The sequence below is a fragment of the Cyanistes caeruleus genome, chromosome 4 (assembly GCF_971803275.1).
Source record: "Cyanistes caeruleus chromosome 4, bCyaCae1.hap1.1, whole genome shotgun sequence".
Lineage (NCBI taxonomy): Eukaryota > Metazoa > Chordata > Aves > Passeriformes > Paridae > Cyanistes > Cyanistes caeruleus.
Genome location: NC_141704.1, coordinates 9,901,434 through 9,921,803, shown reverse-complemented (window position 1 = coordinate 9,921,803; position 20,370 = coordinate 9,901,434). Strand labels below are relative to the sequence as shown.

The following is a 20,370-nucleotide window of genomic DNA, read 5'->3' as shown; positions in this document are numbered from 1 at the left end:
CATGCATGCAGTGACACAGCCCTTCCTTTTATAAGACAGTGATGATCTCATCTGAGCTAATGGACATCTGAGCTAATCATCTGACCTCCTCTTATAGTCAGTAAAGACAAAATGTCCTTCTGGGACAAGATACACACAAGAAATGAATGTCTGGGCAAAAGGTCATTAAGGTCAAAGGAATACATTAATACACAATGCTAAATCTGACAACTTCACCCAAGATTTTTTCTGTGTGTTTCTTAACAGCTTCAAAACCTCTGCTATCCATTTCATGGATCATTTGGGATTATTTTCTGAAAACCAGATCTCAAGGCTTCACGTTCAATTCCCTAGCACCAGGGGCTTTTGCTAGCAAACAACAACTCAGTTTCCTGATGCAGCAGCAAAATTTCCCCTCACCTCAAATCAGACATCCATCAGTTCAAAGCAAGAGCATTTGCACAGGGACAGGGAGAGGGAAATGTATGATCATATGGTTGTATACTGGATTTTGATGTATACACACAAAACTGTACAGGCAGTGTAATTCTGACATGTTCTTAATTGTGGCTTCATTTTTATGCAATAGCATATGTGAAGTCACCATCTATGAATAGAATAATAACACAAAAAAACTCAATGAAAGATTTGTAAATTCTTCTCTATAACAAACTTGGTTTTAAATTTCAACAGCTGGATTAAAGTAGTTTCCATTCTCATAATTTCTGCTAACCAAAATCTGCCTCATTTTAGAAAACATGTCAGAAAGATAGGTTCCCTCATTAATAGAGGGCAGAATTCCCCATCACTGTGAATGTTTGCTTCCTGGATACTGTATTTGACAAACATAGAAGATACAAGTGCTTGCTTCAGGTGGAAGTGTTGCAACAATGGCAAGCCTTAATCAGCCTGCAAAGCTGGTTAAATATTATCAGTGAGGAACTGATAATATGATGCTGCAACACTGAGTGATGGATGTCTGCTCTCCATTTTTCTCTCGGTAAGCACTGCAGAGTTTAATCCCCAAAATCATTTTTGTATGCTGGGATGAAATGATTTTAAAGCCTAGAAGATGCAAGCCTTTCACTTTGCTTTCTAATTACAGCAGTCTAGGACACTTCTTACATCAGCAAGCCGGTCCACTCCACTTGCAGTCCGTGCAAGCGTCACAAGATCTTCTTGCATCTTATCCACCCATGCTTTTATCCTGCAGAAAAGAAAAGAAAGAGGCATCCTATCAGATCAATGACAAGTGGAAATGTACATACAAGCATATAGCACAGAAAAGGGAAAAAATGAAAAGGATAAGTTGAATACAAAACATAAGAGACTTGTCTTTGAAGTTTTTCATCTACCCAGCTTTGTTGACCTGAATCTGCTTGTTCAGTTGTCTGTGGTAGCCACCATGCTATGCCCCCTGTAAACCCAAGAGTGGCATCATATCTCTGTTGCCAAGCTGCAGCAAAAATCCCCATAAGGGAGCTGGCACACTGCCTCCAGGACAAGCTCACTCCCAGAAATGCCTCTCCCAAGTGCCCCAAGGTCCTCCTCCCAAAAAATAGTGCAGGCAGAGAAAAACAGCAGCTGGAAGCAGGTTTACAAACCACACTAGATTTTCTGGCCTGTAGCCTCTCTTCAAGGAAGCAGCAGCAGGACAGGCAGCAGTGGCCACGAGCTGTTTTGGAAAGGCACATTTGCTCCTGGCTGCTGTCACCGGGGAACAAGTGATTTGCTGCTCTGCCTGCTCTGCTCCCTGTGCCCAGTAAACATGACTCTGGAAAAGCATTGGCTACAACACAGTTCTGTGCCATGTCATACACTCTGTAGCAGGAAAGGAGCCATGGTGAAAGTTTATTCCAGCAAAATCCATCGATTTTCAGAAGAAGGCTGTCTTGCTTGCTTAGCCAGAAAGTTTCATGTCCAACCCATCTCTCACATTATCCCTGCCATTAATGCCAGCTTTCTGCTCTGAAACCTAGAACAGATAAACATATTTATCTTAGCCATTTCCCAGCCTAATTCTCATACCCCAGGGATAACAACTTAGATTAATTCATTAATAAAGACAGGGAAAAGGGAGATTCCATTTTTGCCTCAAAATGAGAAATTTGAAAGACTAAGAAGATGAGAACTGATTTTACTCCTTCTTTCCATGCCTTTAATGAATACATTTTCTGCTAATCAACAACCAATATTTTCAAAGAGTGCCATCTCTATTATAATTATATTTATATTTACATTTACATTTATATTTACATTTACATTTATATTTATATTTATATTTATATCTATATCTATATTATTTTTTATTACTATTTTTATTAAAGGACCCTTCCTCATACTTTCTTCACACATGAAAATTAACTATAGCAATTGATTCCATTGTTGGTGTAGTGCTCCCAGACTTCCTCTTCTATATTTTGCTTTCCAAAAACTAAACTAAAATAAATTAATTTCCTGGTTCAAGTCTCCAAAAAGCCCTATATTATACAAACATTTAGTTCTGTATAGAAATCAGTTGGTTTAAAACCATAGTGCATCATGTTTCCCATGGCTTCAAGACCATCATTTGTGTGTCTGAGAGAAACATATTGTCACAAAAGTACGAGCACAAACAAGAAAATGCTGCCATATTCCATTTTTGAATGGCTTCCATTTTTCTGTGTGAAAGGAGATATATGAAAGATGAAAAAGTGAAACCCATTACCCAAAAGTGTTTTCAAAAGCATAAAATAAATAATTGAACACCCTGAGAATTTTATATGATCCATTTCAGTTATAAAAATTGTGGGTGTTATTTCTAACAGAAGTCGATAGAAAAAATGAGGGAGGATTGATTTTTAAATTGACTTTTTCCATTTCCTACTGCTTTGTAGTTTTACTGGATATATTCCTCTCTGTCTTTAAATAAAACTGGAATGGTGAAAACATTAGCTAACTAGTTAGTTATTTACTTAAATTTGAAATTTTGGAAGAAGCTACACTTAAAACCAGTACTTACTATTACTTGTAAATGAAATATGAATAATTTTTTCTGTTGAACATGAAAAAAATACTGATTTTTCAATCAATACTTCTTATATATTGTCTGGAACTCCTAGCCCACACCTTGACTTTTGAAATTAGTCACCATGACTAGTTTTTGTTTTCTTTTGGGTTTGGTTTGATTTCAATTTGTGTTTGAGCTGGGCTTCTGCTTCAATGTGAGCAGGAAAAGGCCTTGTCCAGAGCTGACTGACTCAGCCAGGTGAGCTGAACCTATGTTCTACATACCTTCTAGTGGAGCTCTGGACAACTTTGATTCCTAGTCCAAATTCTCCAGCTTGACTTTTAGTAAGGTAATGGTAGAGAGTATCAGTCTGTAAAATTGGAATAGGAGGAAGTACACCTTCTTCCTAACTGAATGGCAATCTCCCTCCCCAGCTGCAATTATAATGTAAATAATAAGGCTTCTTCCAACATATTCACTATATATTAACCTTAAGATGATTTCCTTGCATATTTGAGTTAGCCTGTTAGACCTTCTGTAGTGAAAACTGTCCTTTTTTTGCTTTCCCGTGCATCAGGGTACAACATCATCACAGAATTATGGAAACATAGAATAGTTTGGGTTGGAAGGGACCTTTAAAGGTCATCCAGTCCAATCCCCCCTGCAATGAACAAGGACATCTTCAGTCATCTCAAGTTGTTAGACGGCAAAAAGCAATAACATCCGAAGTGTTGTGTTAGATCATTGTCAAAACTACAAATAATAAAATGACATTCTATGACTTTGAGGAAGCTCAGTCTAATTCCTCTTCCTTTCCCACAAGAATCTGAATATGATTAGTCATATTTATAAAGTCTAATATCTGGATTTCTGCATCTGAATTTCCTACCTTGCTATCTGACAAAAGTGTACATTTGAGACATTTCATGCTCCACATAGGCTTTTTCTCAGAAATGGACATACTCACAATTCTGTAACTTTCACAAGAAAATTGCACAGAGTTTATAAAATTAAACTCTTTTTTTTGTTTTTGTTTTTGTTTTTCAATTAAGGAATTGCATTATCTCATTGTGGTTTTGGGGTTTTTTTAAGTGTGTCTTTAGAAAAAAAAATAAAAATAAGGGCCCTTAGGCACTGAAATGCTTGTCTGATGCTCCTTTTAACTGAAGCCTGCAGTGCAGTATCTGTCTGACAGCTGCTCATGGTCAGAGTTTATTTAACAATTGGAAAGCTGTCACAGCAAACCAGAGTCCCCATGACTTAAAGAAGCAGCAGTCATTTTTTTCCTGCAAAGGGCACCAACACAAAGCCTGTACAAAAGGCTGGTTTGTTCCTATCGTTATTAGTTTGGCACAAACATTGCAACGGATGTCTTACTGAAAGGTGATTATGTTCTGCAGGACAGTTGACTGTAACTCCCTCCTCCCACACACAGGTTGTGCCTGTATGAAGCAGTGACAAGACAAAAGGAGCGTGCACATGACTTCCCACAGACTCCTCCAAGTGATCTGAATGATGGAAGGACCTGTCTGATTAAAGATAGACAGACACGGGTCATTTATTGTGGGATTAGAAGGTACAGCCCTGCTCCTGTCACCTGGGCTGTGATCAGATTGATGATAAAATAGCCAAAACACTAAAGAGCCATCCATCCACATTATGTGATTAGCCAACCTAGTGAAACAGCGATTTTGACAGCACAGGAAGATTTTGTTTTCTTCCTTTTCTTATTGTATTTTTTCTCATTATTTTAAAAAAAGACGGTTATATTTGCTAAAGTCAAAGGATTTTTCACCCCTAGCCACACTCCTGGCAGAAATAAAGATATCAGGTGCTAGAATAAAAAAAACTTTCTTTTAATTTCATTAAAACCTATTTTTATATTAAACCTGTACTTGCAGAGCAGAGCACTGCTCAATTACAAGGGTAAAAAAACCAAGACACCTTGATGAAGAGTAACCTGGCTATAACCTTTTTTTCCCCTGCTGAAACTGATGAAGAATTTTTCTGCTGACTTCAAGGAAAGTAGATCCATGTAATGATATGCCATATCTTTGTAGACCACTCACACTAATTTAAGGTCCATTAGCTGACTTCTGCTTGGATAATGTATTATAATCTAAAGAGGCAAGGATAAACCTGAACTCTGACAATCAGAGTCACTTGGTTTGTTGGTGCTCCACATCCAGTTCTCTACAGTTAAGATTATATTCAACCCAAGTTTCTTTATAGTTCTTGTATATAAAAATACCAACAACTGAAGTAATGAAAGCTCTCAGTAGTGAGAGGAAGAAGTGTTTTCAAAATAGGTCAATATTTCTCTGATTATCAGAAAGGAAAAAAATACATAACACACTGCTTCTGATTCAATTGAAAAGTGGTGTTCAGAAAATGAAGATAAATGAGATTAGTTTCAGAAACTGAGAGAGTAAGCCTTGCTATATTTTTCCAGGCTAACCCCACTTTATTTTCTTGCTCAGAAAAAACCTTCACTTTTAGGTTTAGATGTTTTTAAGAAGATTTTCTGTTAATGAAGGAGGGGGAAAAGGCTACAAAATTATCATAGCAACAGTCTTCACAACCATTCTTTGTCACTCTTAGGCAACACCGAAGGGCAAATAGAAATTCTTACAGTAATTTATAGAAGGCATGTGAATGGAAGTTACAAGAGAATTATTAACTTTCTACCCAGAAATTACCCATGTTGCTGCATTTATACCTCTCACTGCACAACTAGTGATTTTAAATACCACTATATGTTTCTTTCATGACCTAGGCTGACAGCACTCATCTTTCAGGTACTGGGACAAATGAATAAATTTATAGACAACAAGGCTTTGGAAGGAGAAATAAAGGCAAGTTTTGTGAAATACTGAATTTTCATAATGTACCAAAATTCCACTGACTCTAAAAACAGAATGAAAGGGGCTGGATATGAAGAAACTGATGCAAAGATCACTAAAATCCCATTGTTATCAGATCAACCTCTTGAACATCCACTGTCTCCATAGCCAGAAAATGAATAAAAGAGTGTTATATAATTGAGATATGACATAAAAACACATGAAGGCAACAAAATCCATCGAAGTTTTTGTGAATTTTCCAGATCTTACTACAATGCTTGTAATAGTCCAGTTAGATTCCACAGAGGGGATTCAATTTGATCATCCAAAGACATGCTCACCTCATTCTATGACTTCTATGGTTATACTGGAGTAGTGTTATCACTTTGGGGTGATCCACACTCCTCCAATACTCCTTCTTCTGTTGTTTGAAAATTTGCTAATGTGCTATTTGAAGGTACTTATAACTATAAGGTATACGTAATTTATACAGTAAGTAACAGTTTGAAATTAAGGTAAGGATTCAGAAATTTAGGCGAAAAGAGGTGTGTTCTGCAAGTGTTGAAGACCCACTTCTATTCAACTGCCAATGTAATGATACAGGAATATATATCAAGTGCTAACTATCCATTAAAAATATATCACACAATTTTGTATAAATGCTTGGAAAAATATTTGTGTAATAAAAGTGAAGCAAAGATTAATTCATGACATTTGGCTGTACTGAGTGAGAAAAATATAGAAGCTATGTGATCTCTGTGCATAAAAATGGATCCACAAAATCTTCTGCATCTTGTGCTCCACAGCCAAAGATATTTCCTTTGCTGGCAAGAAGAAAAATTAGTACTTTGTTTCTTTGCCCTCTTTGACCACCTTGTCTTCCCAAACGTGACTGGCTGCTGCTCATGTAGTCTGCAAGGACCTTCCAGACATAAGATAGCCCCAATGGTCAAGGCCAGATGGCCCCTTTTGGTCTTTTCCCATTTTCAAAGTGTGAAACCCTTGCTTTGAATAGTTATTTTACATTTCTCAAATGGTAACATTTGGGAAGCAAGACATAATTTCTCTGTCATGTCTGTCATTCTGTAGACAGAAAATGTCAATGTAGACGGAAATCTCTTCAGAATACATTTGATTCTTAGTAGCAGACATCCTAATGTTCAGACTTGATTTTAAGCTTTTAATTTATGTGGTTAAGCCATCCAGTCACAGAAGGCATTTTTTCCATTTTTTTCCCCCAAACACTCCTTCTCCATATGAACATAGTTCATCTCCATCATAGTGTTCACAGAACACAGAACTTCACAGAAGCTCTCAGGAGCACTCACGAATTACTGTTCTACCAACTGTTCTTTCAAGGACTCCCACTGTACCATGGATAAATTGGGAACAAGGAATCCAGAGATGCAGCATTGGAACAGACAGAAGGCAAAGGAACGGCCCTTTGGGCCAGCAGCTCAGGATATTTAAGCTCCACCACTGATTTCCATGAAAAAGTCAGTGGCAAGCCAATTGTTTGTGGCACACGAAGGGCAGATCCACCATGTACCGTTTTCTATGTACTTTTTTTTTGAGAAAACACTGCTTTGAGAAGAATATTGAGTCCCAGTGGCAGGCTCCAAGATGGAAATGGTCAACTGTGAATGGCACCATGAGTTGCTTAGCCTTTGTCCCATTGCCAAGAGAAGCAAAAACCTTTCTCAACTCTCACCAAGGATTTCTAGGTCAAACTAACTTCTTCACCCCAACATCTCTTTTGGAGCACAGCCTGAATGGCTGTTTTGTTCTCACCTTCCAACAAAACCTTGCCTAAATACCTCCGTCAGAAGGCTTCACAGATGGATCTGGAAAGAGCCCCCTCTGACCCAGAGGCTGGACTCACTGAGTGCTGCTCATTCTCTCTGAAATAACCTCTCCTCATATTTCAACTCTTCATCTGTAACTTCACTTTACATTTAACAAGTGTGCAGCAGGTTCTTCAAAGCATCCAGATGTTAAGCACTTCTTCTTGATCAAGTAATCCCTTCAATATGGTGTCCACTTTCAAGAGCATGGTCCTGTTATTTTATAACCTTATTCAATATGAGCCAAGTGCCTAAGAGGTGTTTAACTACACATGTTCATAATTATAGTTTCTGCTTCACAAATATTTCTCTTTACTTTGCCAAAAGTGTTCTTTTGCAGTCTAAAGCTTCCTAGCAAATAACATGAAAAATATCCTCTCATGGAAATTGCAGTTGCACAAAATATCATTTAATAATTTAAGCTAAATTTTTAATGCAAGCCTGACAGAGTCAGCTGCAAAATTGCTATAAAGCTGTAAAAATAATTCCTTAAAAATTATTAAGGTTTAATTATCAAAGATTATACTGCTAAAACAGTTCAACAGAGAAGACATAACAAATTTTCAGCTCAAATTACTGCCAGTAGAGCTCAGATATGTTTCATTAAAGGCTTTTACAATATGATATACATTTAGTACCATTTATTGCTTACCCTTGAAAAAGCAATCAAACTTTCCAAATCCAGTTACCGTTTTTGTGATTGAGGAATAGAAATTCAGAATGCAGACTCCCTAATTTCTTTCTAATCTGTACCAGATTAAAAACAAGCATTTACTTACAAATTTCAATGGCCTAACATATGGACCAGGATCTAGATCTCTTGGAGGAGAAGGCATTGCTAAGACACCTGGATGTATTTGCACCCACCAGAGATCCCCCCTAAAAGAGCAGGTAATATGCCTCTCATCATCTCTTTGCTTCACCTCTGATAACTACTTTTTAAAGAGTGTCCAAAGCAACTGGCAACTCTTTAATACAATCTGGTCTCAGTTAAATTTCTCCAGTAAAAACATAGATATTCTACTAAAATTACACATGTGTGGTAAGGAGACTGAAATTGAATCTCACTTACATCAGTGCAGTTATTCCAGTACTTCAACAATGGAACCTGGATTAGAAGCTAGTCCTTATGCAAATTAAGATGTAAATGCTGCTATTTTTGATGGTTCTGTATTATATGGAAAATCTGTTAATAGCATAATGCCTTTGGAGAATAAAAAAGCATGTCTTAAAAAATGATTGAAAAATAAATCTCAGTTGTAATGGAATTTTACGAAGTGCTTAACAGCACAATTTTGCTAAGACATTTCAGGCAAACAATTACTTTATCAGCTGTGTTTAACATATCACACTCATACTTTAACCATAATTTATACTGAAATTACTTCTTCCCCACACTAATAAGCATTATATTTTAACACCAAAAAAAAAAAAAATTAAAAAAAGCCTGTTAAAATATGATACATTGGATACCAGTAAAGAAGAGATTAATGGAAAAAACTGAGATTCAAACCAGGAACACATTCATAATCACGCATGTGCACTGATTCAACTGAGTATTTCATCTAAGCCACCCGATTTATGCCCTAACAACTTCAGTACCTTGTTTTCACACATATTTAAAGCAGAAGCTGCACATATGGACTGGATTTGTCTGTTCTTCAAACTGAATAAATTGTACAGGCTGCCACAATAAGACACATATATTTATCTCCTTAAAACATGCAGTTAGTTTGATCTACTGTTTTGGTTTAAGTTATACTTACAGGAAAGCCAAGATAAGCTTTGAGAGAAATGACCCCATGTTCACCTCATTATGTCATCACCTACACTTCTGAGGAACTGATCAGCAAAGCTTCCCTTGAGTTTAGCAACACATGGATGCACTCTTCAATCAGTGCTCCTCCTCAGGGAATTAAGGTATAAATCAGCACCTTTTTTAAAAATCAAGTTTGTTTGTTTGCTTGTTTTTAAATTTTGGGGGTGGGTTTAGGGGAAAATAAATAGTATTAAAGTACTTTGCCTCTCATGGCATATATTAGGCAAGTGCAGCTAAGGCAATGACAGCATCATCAGGGAGCTGCATTACTCATTGCTCTATTTTTATCTGATTGTCTGATGTAGGTTTTGGCTGTAGCAGCAGAACTCCAACACCCAGGACTGACACTGGCACCAGCAAAAGCCTGAAGTACCCAGCCTGTGCTTTGCTGCAGCGAGGTACAGAAGCAGGTGATTAATTGCCCCTATGCAAGTTACACTAATCACAGAATTGAAGTACACAACACAATTGGGAGGCTGCACTCAGATCCTGGACACCAAGTCTGTCTTTTCTTAGTTTGTCACTTGCATAAATGTGAAAGCTAAAAGTGAAAATTGAGAAATGCTTGAAGTCAATCAGGTGTTCTTGTGCTCTGAAAGATAGGCCATGATTGTATATGGAAAATCTTCCTTATAAGTTTGTATGAAATTGATAAAATTACTAAAAAGATACATTATTTATAACAGTTATTTAATATGAAATTCATACTGAGAATATTCTATGATCATTTAATCACTAAACAAGGAACAAAGGTTGATAAAGTGTAGGGGTTTTTTACACAACTATGTTTGCTACCAAGCTTCAAATTTTATAACTTCTATTCAAATGCATTTTTCTGTGGAGTTGATCCCCCTTGTTAATAATGTCAAGGCTTCATAAATAAAACATGTATTACACCAGATATCAGAATGTCCCCTTATGATAAACCTATTAGTCTAAGAAAAAAAATCTACCTGACTACAAATATACACCACCAATGTAAAGCTACTTTTCTTCTAATTTATTATATTATTTTAAATTATTAAATACTTTTTAAAAAAATTTGTTGTACAGTGTACTCCAAAGCGTATTACATGAAAGCTACACATCCAAATTAATCAGCTGTTTCCTTTGCAAATATATTCTTTCTTTCAAAGCCTGACTTCCAATGTGCAAAGCTGTCACTACCCTAATGTGCCACTGCTGTGGCATTTGTAGTAATAGCATTTAGAGTAATGAAGAGACTTTTTTTTTTTGGAAAGACCTAAACTGATTCCATATTCTGAAAGATACGCACAATCTGCATTCAGTTCTGGCATTTAAAACAAAAAGTAAAATACCATGAGAGAAGATGCAAAGTAGAGATTATTGCACAGGCAAAAGAATGGCACAGAATATTAAGTTCCTACAGAAATTAACATCAAAATTTGCATAGCCACACTGTCTTTAAATTCTTTCCATTTCACAAAGTCATGCTGAATTACACGGAGTTTTCCTAAAGGCGCAGCTGGCACGTCGTTGTTCCTGGGATGCAGATGCATATTAATGGCTGTGTGAAAAGGCTAATAGTATATGAGAAATAAGCAATGCATTCTTCTCCTCCTGCTCAAGAGGTTGTCAGTGTGTTCCCCCCACACACACTGCAGTTTGCTGTCTTGGAAACAGGAGGTCAGGACTCCTGATCACAGGATCAGGACAATGCCTGCACAGGCTGGTGCAGGAGAACCTTAGATGAATTAAACCCTTGGCTGTTTCTCCAGGGTGTTAGACAGAGCAGCTGTGTATCAGAAGTGCTAGCATACTGTAAACTACCAGAAAATTTCAATGCTATTACTTTGTAAAGAATCAACAACAACCAAAACCATATTGCAGTCTTCTGCTTTAGAAAATTAACCTTTAGAAAATTGCTGGTGTCAGGTGTTGCAGGCCAGTTCAGTCATAAACAACCATGCAGGCCTTATATTTCGCCTGTAATCCTCCATTTGTGATTTACACCACTAGTCTTAAGTTTGAAGAAACTGGAGATTGAAGGATAGTGTTTAATGTCATTATTTGAGTGATATGAAAGCCTTGGGTTCTTTCTTTTTCTTTTAAAGAACTCTTAAAGATAGCTCACGGATTACTTACATGATCCTTAGAAAAATAAGAGTTCACGTTCATGATGTTTGGGTTTCACTTTTGAAAGGCTGTTTGAAGAGACTGCAAGTGTTTGATTCAGAAAGCTCAGGCACAGAAATGGTTTCCAACTGTGCAAGCGGGGCTAAAGGGCTGTAAGGGTCACTTCACAGTAAAGCTGAACAAGAATGACACTAAATGTAATTCAGCTCTAAAACAATTCCTTCTCAAAGCAGCTTCGCTCTCCTTTCTCAGGCAGGGGTAAATGCTTGAAGGTCAGGAGGCCACAGTGCTTGTCAGTGCATTCAATGCACATTAAAAAGACAGGCTATTAAAGAAAGGTCTCTGACATTTACTTGGGAGCCAACCCTCCCCTCTTCCAGTTGTCCCCTTCCCCAGTTTCAACACATTCTCTAATTAAGCATCAATACAATGCAATATAATTGATGTAGTAGTCATTACTGGGAATTGCCCATTCTCCTATCAAATCAGAGTGTACAGAAAAGGCTGTGTTTGAAATGGGTGAACTTAATTGCCCAATGGTCCCCAAGAGGGTTGTACAAACAGATCAAGACATCACACACGCACAACTGATCTCAGCTGTGACACAAGGTTTTTGTCACTCCCTCATCCATGTTTGCTTACTAGGGATAATGGTGGCTGCATTTGACACTGGACAATTTAATAAATAAGAACATTGGATGTGTTTCAAATGAAGCATCCCAGAATGCAGGATTTAGTGACATTTTGATTAAAGGTCCATACATAACAAAGGCTTTTCATGAGGCAACTGCTTAAAAGACAATCTATTTGAGCAACACCAGAGCAGAGTAGCTGGTATCCCTTGGCAATTTGCTGTGAAACATTTGTTCACTTCACAAGGATCTCGTTTCACAATCATTGTGCTTGCATGGTTGGTTGATTAAATCAGTATCTCTAGCAGTCACTACACAGAGCAAAGGGAAAAAAGTCAACTGCTAAATAATAATACCCTTTTGTGTTATGCAAAACAGACATGTCAGGAAGGTGCTTTCATTTTTCTTTTCCAGCACCTTGTTCTCTATTTCCAATTCCCAGTAAAATGCACTGGGGTTTTAACTTTCAGAGTCATAAACAGTATTTGATTAAGAAAACTGTTAATCCAGAAGAGCAGTGTTAGCTGTTCTGAAGGAAGTGCACTACCAACAATTTAGTAATCAATTAAATTGATCAGGCTCATTGATACTGATATAGGAAAGTACTAAATTAATTGTAGAAAAAGGGAGGGAGGGAGGGAGGGAGGGAGGGAGGGAGGGAGGGAGGGAGGAAGGAAGGAAGGAAGGAAGGAAGGAAGGAAGGAAGGAAGGAAGGAAGGAAGGAAGGAAGGAAGGAAGGAAGGAAGGAAGGAAGGAAGGAAGGAAGGAAGGAAGGAAGGAAGGAAGGAAGGAAGGAAGGAAGGAAGGAAGGAAGGAAGGAAGGAAGGAAGGAAGGAAGGAAGGAAGGAAGGAAGGAAGGAAGGAAGGAAGGAAGGAAGGAAGGAAGGAAGGAAGGAAGGAAGGAAGGAAGGAAGGAAGGAAGGAAGGAAGGAAGGAAGGAAGGAAGGAAGGAAGGAAGGAAGGAAGGAAGGAAGGAAGGAAGGAAGGAAGGAAGGAAGGAAAGGTTTACAAATAGAAAACACAACAGCAATTTAAATCTGATCATGCAAAGAACACAAGCCTCCCTCAGGCTGCCTCTCACATGCTGCAATCTTCACTGTGACAAGAGATGCCTGGTTGACCCAGGTTCCAGCCTGGGTTATCAGAAGTAGCTACAGAATATGTAAAAGACACAGATAGGAAGTATTCAGGAAACAAAAAAGAAGAAAATAAATAGCTTGACAAGCAGCGAAAATGTCAACTCTGGGGGTCATACTGCATTTATTTAGACCTGCCTTGGTGTCTGTAAGTAGAAGGGAATAATAGATGGCAGGGACAGAAAGTGGAAATGAAATGACAGCTCTTATATTACAAAAGCACAAACTAAAAGATTGAATGTCTTAATTTAGATAGACAGAGGTCTATCTAAATGAGTGCATTTCAATTTTTTTGCTTTTATCTATAAAATACCTCCCTAGGAAGTTTCCAAATTGCTTAGTGCAAAAGCTGATGATATCATTAGAGGAAGATGAAGGAATCTTTTAACCTAGGTACAGTCTCTGTACTTCTCTTCGTTGTCAGGACTGTAATACAATTTTGCTGTGACAACATAACAACATTCCAAGGATACACTGAATGCCTCAAGGGTTCTGAATATGTAACATTCTCCAGATGGGAGGGAAAGCAAAAACTTTTGTGCAACTGTGTTCACCATGAAGACATCTCTGAAACAGCAGAGCCATCCATATCTTTGCCACTCATTCACAGTGTCACAGTCTGTACAGTTACCTTCTCCACATGCATATTTATCATAATTTTCTTTTTACTTTTCTCTGCATCCAACATGTTAAGCTAGTATTTTCTATATCAACATTCTTTCTTATGTCTTCCATTACATGTATGTTAAAATAAAATTCACAGCACGGTAAGGTGTGTGTCATTTGCTTATTTCAAAATACTCTCTCACGCAGAGTATTTTTCATGAATTTGAAGTACCTGAACACCTTACACAACATATGTAACTCAAATAAAACTGCCTGCAACCAAGTACTGACCCAATTAGCTGCATTTTGTCAAAGATTCTAGTTAGATTGCACAGAAATCGTTAATCAGGCCTCAGATTTAAGGGGTTTGAAATGTATTTATTCATACATGAACTATTCAAAATATTTTTATTTTACCTTGACTTTAACTGGGTTATTTGAGAGAGCTGACAAGCATCCTTTAGGTGTTAGCCCAGCTTCAGAAGGTACTAAAAGCAACCAACCCTCTCAATGATTTACTGTCTGAAAGTTAAGCAGCAGTAACAGGCAGGTGCTTTGGGTACAGACAAGGTATGTTAATCTGGCAAGAACTAAGAGTGGTTTGTTTGACAGATACACCTTTAGTTCTCTGTTACATGATTTATAGATAGAGACTGTATCTGTATTGTAACTTTACACAGTGCTTAGTGCTACAAAGCACAGATCACATCTCTGAATGTTTTCCTAGTACAAGGTTGAGATATTTTTCAGTGTCTAAGGAATCTGTGTACCCAACCTCTATTGCATTAAGGACAACTGAAGCGGCATTTGTGTGATCTACTTCAGATTCTTGCTGTAGGTTTTCTAAATTTCCTGTTTAGAAGTTTCTGCCTCATGCCATTGTGTGGGTAAGTTGAGTGCCTGAATTGGGCTTTCTGGAGCTGTGCCTCAGGATTGTCTCATGGGCTGTATACTACAGGAGCTTTCACAAGAGTCTAAATCCTCATGGTTGTTTTGCACAAAAACCCATTCCTACACTAAACTGTCAATCTGCCTCTCTCAACAAAATCCCCCTCTCAAATTCAAGTGAGAGTTTGAGAACGGGCCAGTCTGCCACATCCACAAACACCCCATCTCTGTGGCTGTGGAAGAGGGTAAACAGAGACATCTGATCAGCTTCCATTTGCAGAATTAGCACATCCTTTCTGTGTACTAGCAATCATGATTGCAGAAGGCTATCTTGAAAGCATTCTGTGATCAGCTGATTTTAAAAGGCCCTTAGCACAAAACAAAGTAGCACAATCAAAATGTTATCCATTTATTCCCCTTTCTAAGCATGTCACTGAAACATAACCTCTTTTCATTTAGAACAGAGTACAGTGCTATGTGAGATCTGTTGCCTGCAGTACAACTGATGATACTTTAGATAAGAAGGATGAGATAGCTTTCAGTCTTACAAAGGTAACAGACCACTTTAATGAAAGTTTAGAATTTGTGTTTAATATTTCATCAACTTAATACTTTGATTTATGTAGGCTACTGTATGTCCTCAAAGGGAAAGAGTAGAGTACTTTCACAGAAGAGCATTTGGGAGAAAAATGTTGACATTTCTAGTCAAGTTAAACTCCTAATTGTGTATAAATCTTTTATAGTTCTCCTATTTCTCTGAATAAATTACTTTCATGTTGCAACAACAAAATCAGACATTTATAAACCATAGTTTATGATAAAAACTCATCATAAAACACTAGCTTCTCATCATTTCCAATATAGAAACAGCACTAGTGTCAGACATCGAGAGAAGTATTACTGCACACACAAAACAAGTCTATTATCATGTTCTTCAACACTGTAGAAATCCTTTATTGCGACAGTTAATAGCAGTTCTTGGTGAAATAAATGGAGGCAAAACATGAAAAGGCCAAAGAAGAGAGTAATAAATTTCAGCACAAAAGTAATTAAATTCTTAAAGATGGTGTCATATTTAGTAATATGTAGTGTAGTAACACCTCAGTAGTGTTAGCTGAGAAGGAAGGTCCACATATACAGACTTTAATATCACAATACAAGGGGTTTCTCCATACACACTCTCTTTTACAGCATACAACAATGAGATATTAAAAATGTGCTGTAGAAGTATCTGATGGCTATCAGCTTTCCTATGCAAACAAGGTATTGGCAGCTCAGTTACCATATCCTTGACAATGCTGGATACAAAATAATCAAGTAGCATGTTCTGGACTAGCAAACTGTGAAACCTGCCACTATTCATGTTCCAATGAGATTCCAGTATTCTCTCTTCTCCACTTCTAATGGGATACCCTGAAGTTGTCTCTTGCTCCACCTAAAATTATTTAACATTTAGGGAATGCACATTTATACCTTTGACTGTTGACTTCTGCCATGTCCTTTCAAATGCCAATCCAAAAAGCATGTCAGCACAAGGAGTCACATCATCATTCACACAGCCCATTGGTAATGGTCTGGAGGAGGGAAAGTGGGCAGACTGACTTTGTTCCCACAAGAAAAAAGTAAGTGACCTATGAAATGTGAAGTTGACCTTTTATTTGTTATCAGTCATCTGAACAAGTGAAAAGGACCACCCTCTTTGTTATGCTTACTGGCCTTTTGTCAACACTACAAGCTCCAAATAGGTATTTCCTGAAAGGCTAAACAAATTACAACTGGCCTGCCAAATCATAAAGGAAATCATGGCAGAACCATGAAAAGAATCACTGTCCTGGTAATGGGATCTCTAGACTGTTGGGCAAATAAATGGAAGCAGAAATATCTCAGTTCTGCAAACCTCTACCCTCTCCAATCCCCTGATATTCAGAGAAAAGCAGCTAGCAAAGCCATTCAGAGACATTGTATCTCTCCACATCCACTCAAATCAGCACTCAGTTGATGCAGTAAAAGAGTTACTTATGCTACATTATTTTGCAGTACATTTACTCTGGTATAAATTGATTGAGTTTAACAACTTCCACAGCAGGCATTACATGGCAATACCAAAAGCCAAGTCCTATTACTCCACTGTGAAAAACTGACATTAACCAACAAGCCATTTAAAATTTCTAAAGAAAAGACAACAAATAGCTTTGTACAGGGCTATATTTAAATGATAAGCCATTATTTCTTTTTAAAACTATCTGATTATGGATAAAACAACATGCTCTCTGCTCCTTTCCAAGCTTGTCTCTCCCAGAAGCACAGGACAACTCAGAGACAAACAGTTCTCTCATTTCCCCATACCACCTTCAGGTAGATGATCCTCCACTCCAGGCCAGATAATCTCATGGAGTGGTGCCAGCTAACCCTTCCAGAGCTGTGTCTGCTCCTCTAGGGAAATACCACTCCTTACACAATCAGAAATTTTAACACTTGATTTCTCATATAGGGCTTTTTTTTATTCATGGTACCATGCCAGAAAGCCTAAAAACTGGGGAAGTTCTGAGGTTAGCAGTCCTGTAGCTTGATCTCAATAAGCCAAACTATTAGCTCTATTTTACACAAAATTATGAAGTTGCTCATGCATTGGCTCGTGCCCTCTTCCAAGAGTTCTCAGCTTCTATCATATAGGAAGTGTTTAGTTCATTGGTTTAGCAAATGCTAAACACACTCCCAAGCTCCAATTACTAGCAAACAGCCTGAGTTTCACTTGTGCTATGTGCTTTTACATTGCTACTGAGATGTGACTTGGTCTGCACATCTGCTAAAGGTGGTTTGCGTTACAGTGTGGACTTGTGTTAGTCCTTTGGTAGTCATTTCCGTGACTATGCAGAGTCTACTCAATAGTTTCACTGCTTAATCAGAAGATACACATATGGTAGACTGTATTTTTTAAGACTCACGTTACACTGTCTGATCCTTAAGCAAAGAAAAAAATGGATGACATAACAGGTTCCTTTCAGCCAAATTCTGTTGATCCAGTAAAAATCTTACTGCAAATAATTCCACTGTTTAAGGGCTTAAATGATAGGATTCTTTCACTGCATTCCCTGAAACCTATCTAAAGAAAGAAAAAAGGAGTTACCAGTAAGTATTCCAGCAAGTTTTGGGATTTTTTTTTAATAATTTTGAGAATGTTAAAGCAAACTAACACGTGTACTCCAGGCAAGACCTAACCATTTTCATTCTCCCTAAAAACTCTTTAAACAAGATAAAAGGTGGAAGATTAACAAAAACCCTCAAACCCAGTAGTAGAGAAACAGAAAAATGTTGTTAAAAGCAAATGTATAATTTCTTTGTTGTCTGCACTTTTTTCACATAGTTCTGTTTCCAAAAGATGGAAAGCTATAAAATACTTTCACCAACTGTCCACTTTTATTGGTTATCCACTGCCTTCACAATCATGATTCCTTCCATGATTTTATATAATTAATTACCTTAGGTGTAAACAGCCATTCTAACTAATGATACACATGAAAATTGCATCACTAAATAAGCACATCAAAATCACAGCACATACCCAAAATGTTCCACATAGTCTTTGGGTGTTAGCAGTAAACAACCAGAATTCCTTGCAACAGAATGAACACTCTACTGCACCAAGTAAAGGCATTCATAGCATGGAGCTTGACATGCTGAAAGCAACCAAACAACAGTAATTGCAGCTTCTGCTTGAAATTCTTTTGGGGAATTTGATGAGCTCCTGTTTCAATACTGTGTGCTTGAAAATAAATTATAGTGATAGATATTTGCACTCAAGTGTTCATGTAGGACTGTGGCCACTGGATGGATATAAGAATTCAGCAGACAGTGCTCATTACAAAACCATAAATTAGTTCTTACAGCTGTTTCTCAAAGGTTTTTAAAATGTGGTGAAATTATATGCAGAAAAGTAATAAAATATTTCTAACTTTCAGTAGCAAAAGGAAACTACATAAGCAATGTAATTCACATTAGTTTTAAACAAATCTCAGAGTTCTTTAAATGTCTGCATGTCTATGTATGTATCTATACAACTTTACATGTAAACACAACTTTACAAGTAAGTCTTTTGCAACAATTCATTAATATATAAAATTATTAATTCCCAAAACATTTTAGCAGTAACAGAAAAATGTAGTTTTTACACATCTCAAATTCACAGTTATTCTGGAAATTATTTAGAAGTAAATATGAGTAGTTAATGGATATAGTTCCACCATTTCTCATTCACTGTTTTTAATAGAAGAGTTCTTCTCTACTCTCATAAAAGGTACTCAGCAAAGTCATGTCTTTGTTACTTTTTAATGTGTGTCAAACCACTGCTGTAAATAAATCCACGTGAATTTCTATGAGAGGAGGGAGATTTACAGAGACATGCCTTTCAATAAGTCACTCTACCAAGAGAATAAGGATCTAATATTTTTGTATTAGACTATCAAAAATCCTTTTTAATATTTCCCCGTCCTAAATTTAGTCCTTAATCCTGTGAACAGTTCTGTGAAAGAAGCCTCATGTATCTGCATGGAAACCACAAAAGGTAATAAGAAATAACTTTCACCTTCCAACATGGAACTCAATAGAGATCTACAGACCAAATCCACAATTAACAGAGCAAAGTAGAGACAGTGGCAGTATCAGCTTCCCTGACTGATATAAATGGCCAAATTTCTACACTGCAGTGCATGCATCTACCCATTATCCCACTGTGTATTTCCTGTTCATCCCATACACAAGTTCACTCAAGGCATTAGAAATCCAGTGTAAAGCAAGAACTGCAATGCAGACTGCTGAATAGATTTTTGCTGCTTTCAGCCTGCATTTTCTCATGCAGGTTATTTTGATAAGCAAGATAGGGGCAAAGTTTGAGCTGTGATATACCAGCTTAATGAAGAAAAGGGAAGAGCTCTTACATGCTTCAAAAGAACTAGCTTTACAAAGGCGCTGAAGCATGCATAAAATTACCTATAAAAATATTGCTAAGGAAATCTCTAACAAGCTATCATAAAATTTGTATCTAAGTAAGAAGTCAGAGCAGTTCTCCAAAAAGCCAGAATAAGTTGCATTTGTATTATAGCTGACAAAGCTTTGCCAGATAGAGAAGAACCTGAAAACTTGATTATTATTATTTTTTTTAATTTGCCTTCTGAAAAGAACAAGAATATTCCATATCCAGGAGGGTCCTTTAAATCAATGCAGGGATTTTAAGCAATATTATTATCTCCCACATCTAGTACTGAGGAGAAACCAAAGTTGATTTTTATGTGGAGAACTTAAAAGGATGAGGAAATTAATCTCCACATCAGCAAAATACTGATAAAAAGACTGGTATCTTACAAGATTATCAAATTAAGATAATGAAGAGACAAGGTGTGTTACAGGAAGATTGACTACTTTTATGAATGAGGACACAAGTATTACATAGGGTTTGAAGATAAACCACAGAAATCAGTGAGAGACAAGCTGGGAGAAGGAGGCTTGGCACACACTGGTAGTAAAAGGCAGCTTGCTGACTT

At 37.2% G+C, this 20,370-nt stretch overlaps 1 protein-coding gene across 6 annotated transcripts in view; it reads right to left on the bottom strand.

Annotated features, from left to right (window-relative positions):
• Nucleotides 1–20,370, bottom strand: part of CACNA2D1 (calcium voltage-gated channel auxiliary subunit alpha2delta 1) — a 361,272-nt gene that overhangs the window by 309,208 nt on the left and 31,694 nt on the right. For all 6 annotated transcript variants that reach the window (XM_086886615.1, XM_086886616.1, XM_086886617.1 and 3 more), the window contains exon 2: nucleotides 1,105–1,186. In XM_086886615.1, the coding sequence (XP_086742741.1) occupies nucleotides 1,105–1,186 (82 nt within the window). The remainder of the gene's footprint in view (nucleotides 1–1,104; nucleotides 1,187–20,370) is intronic.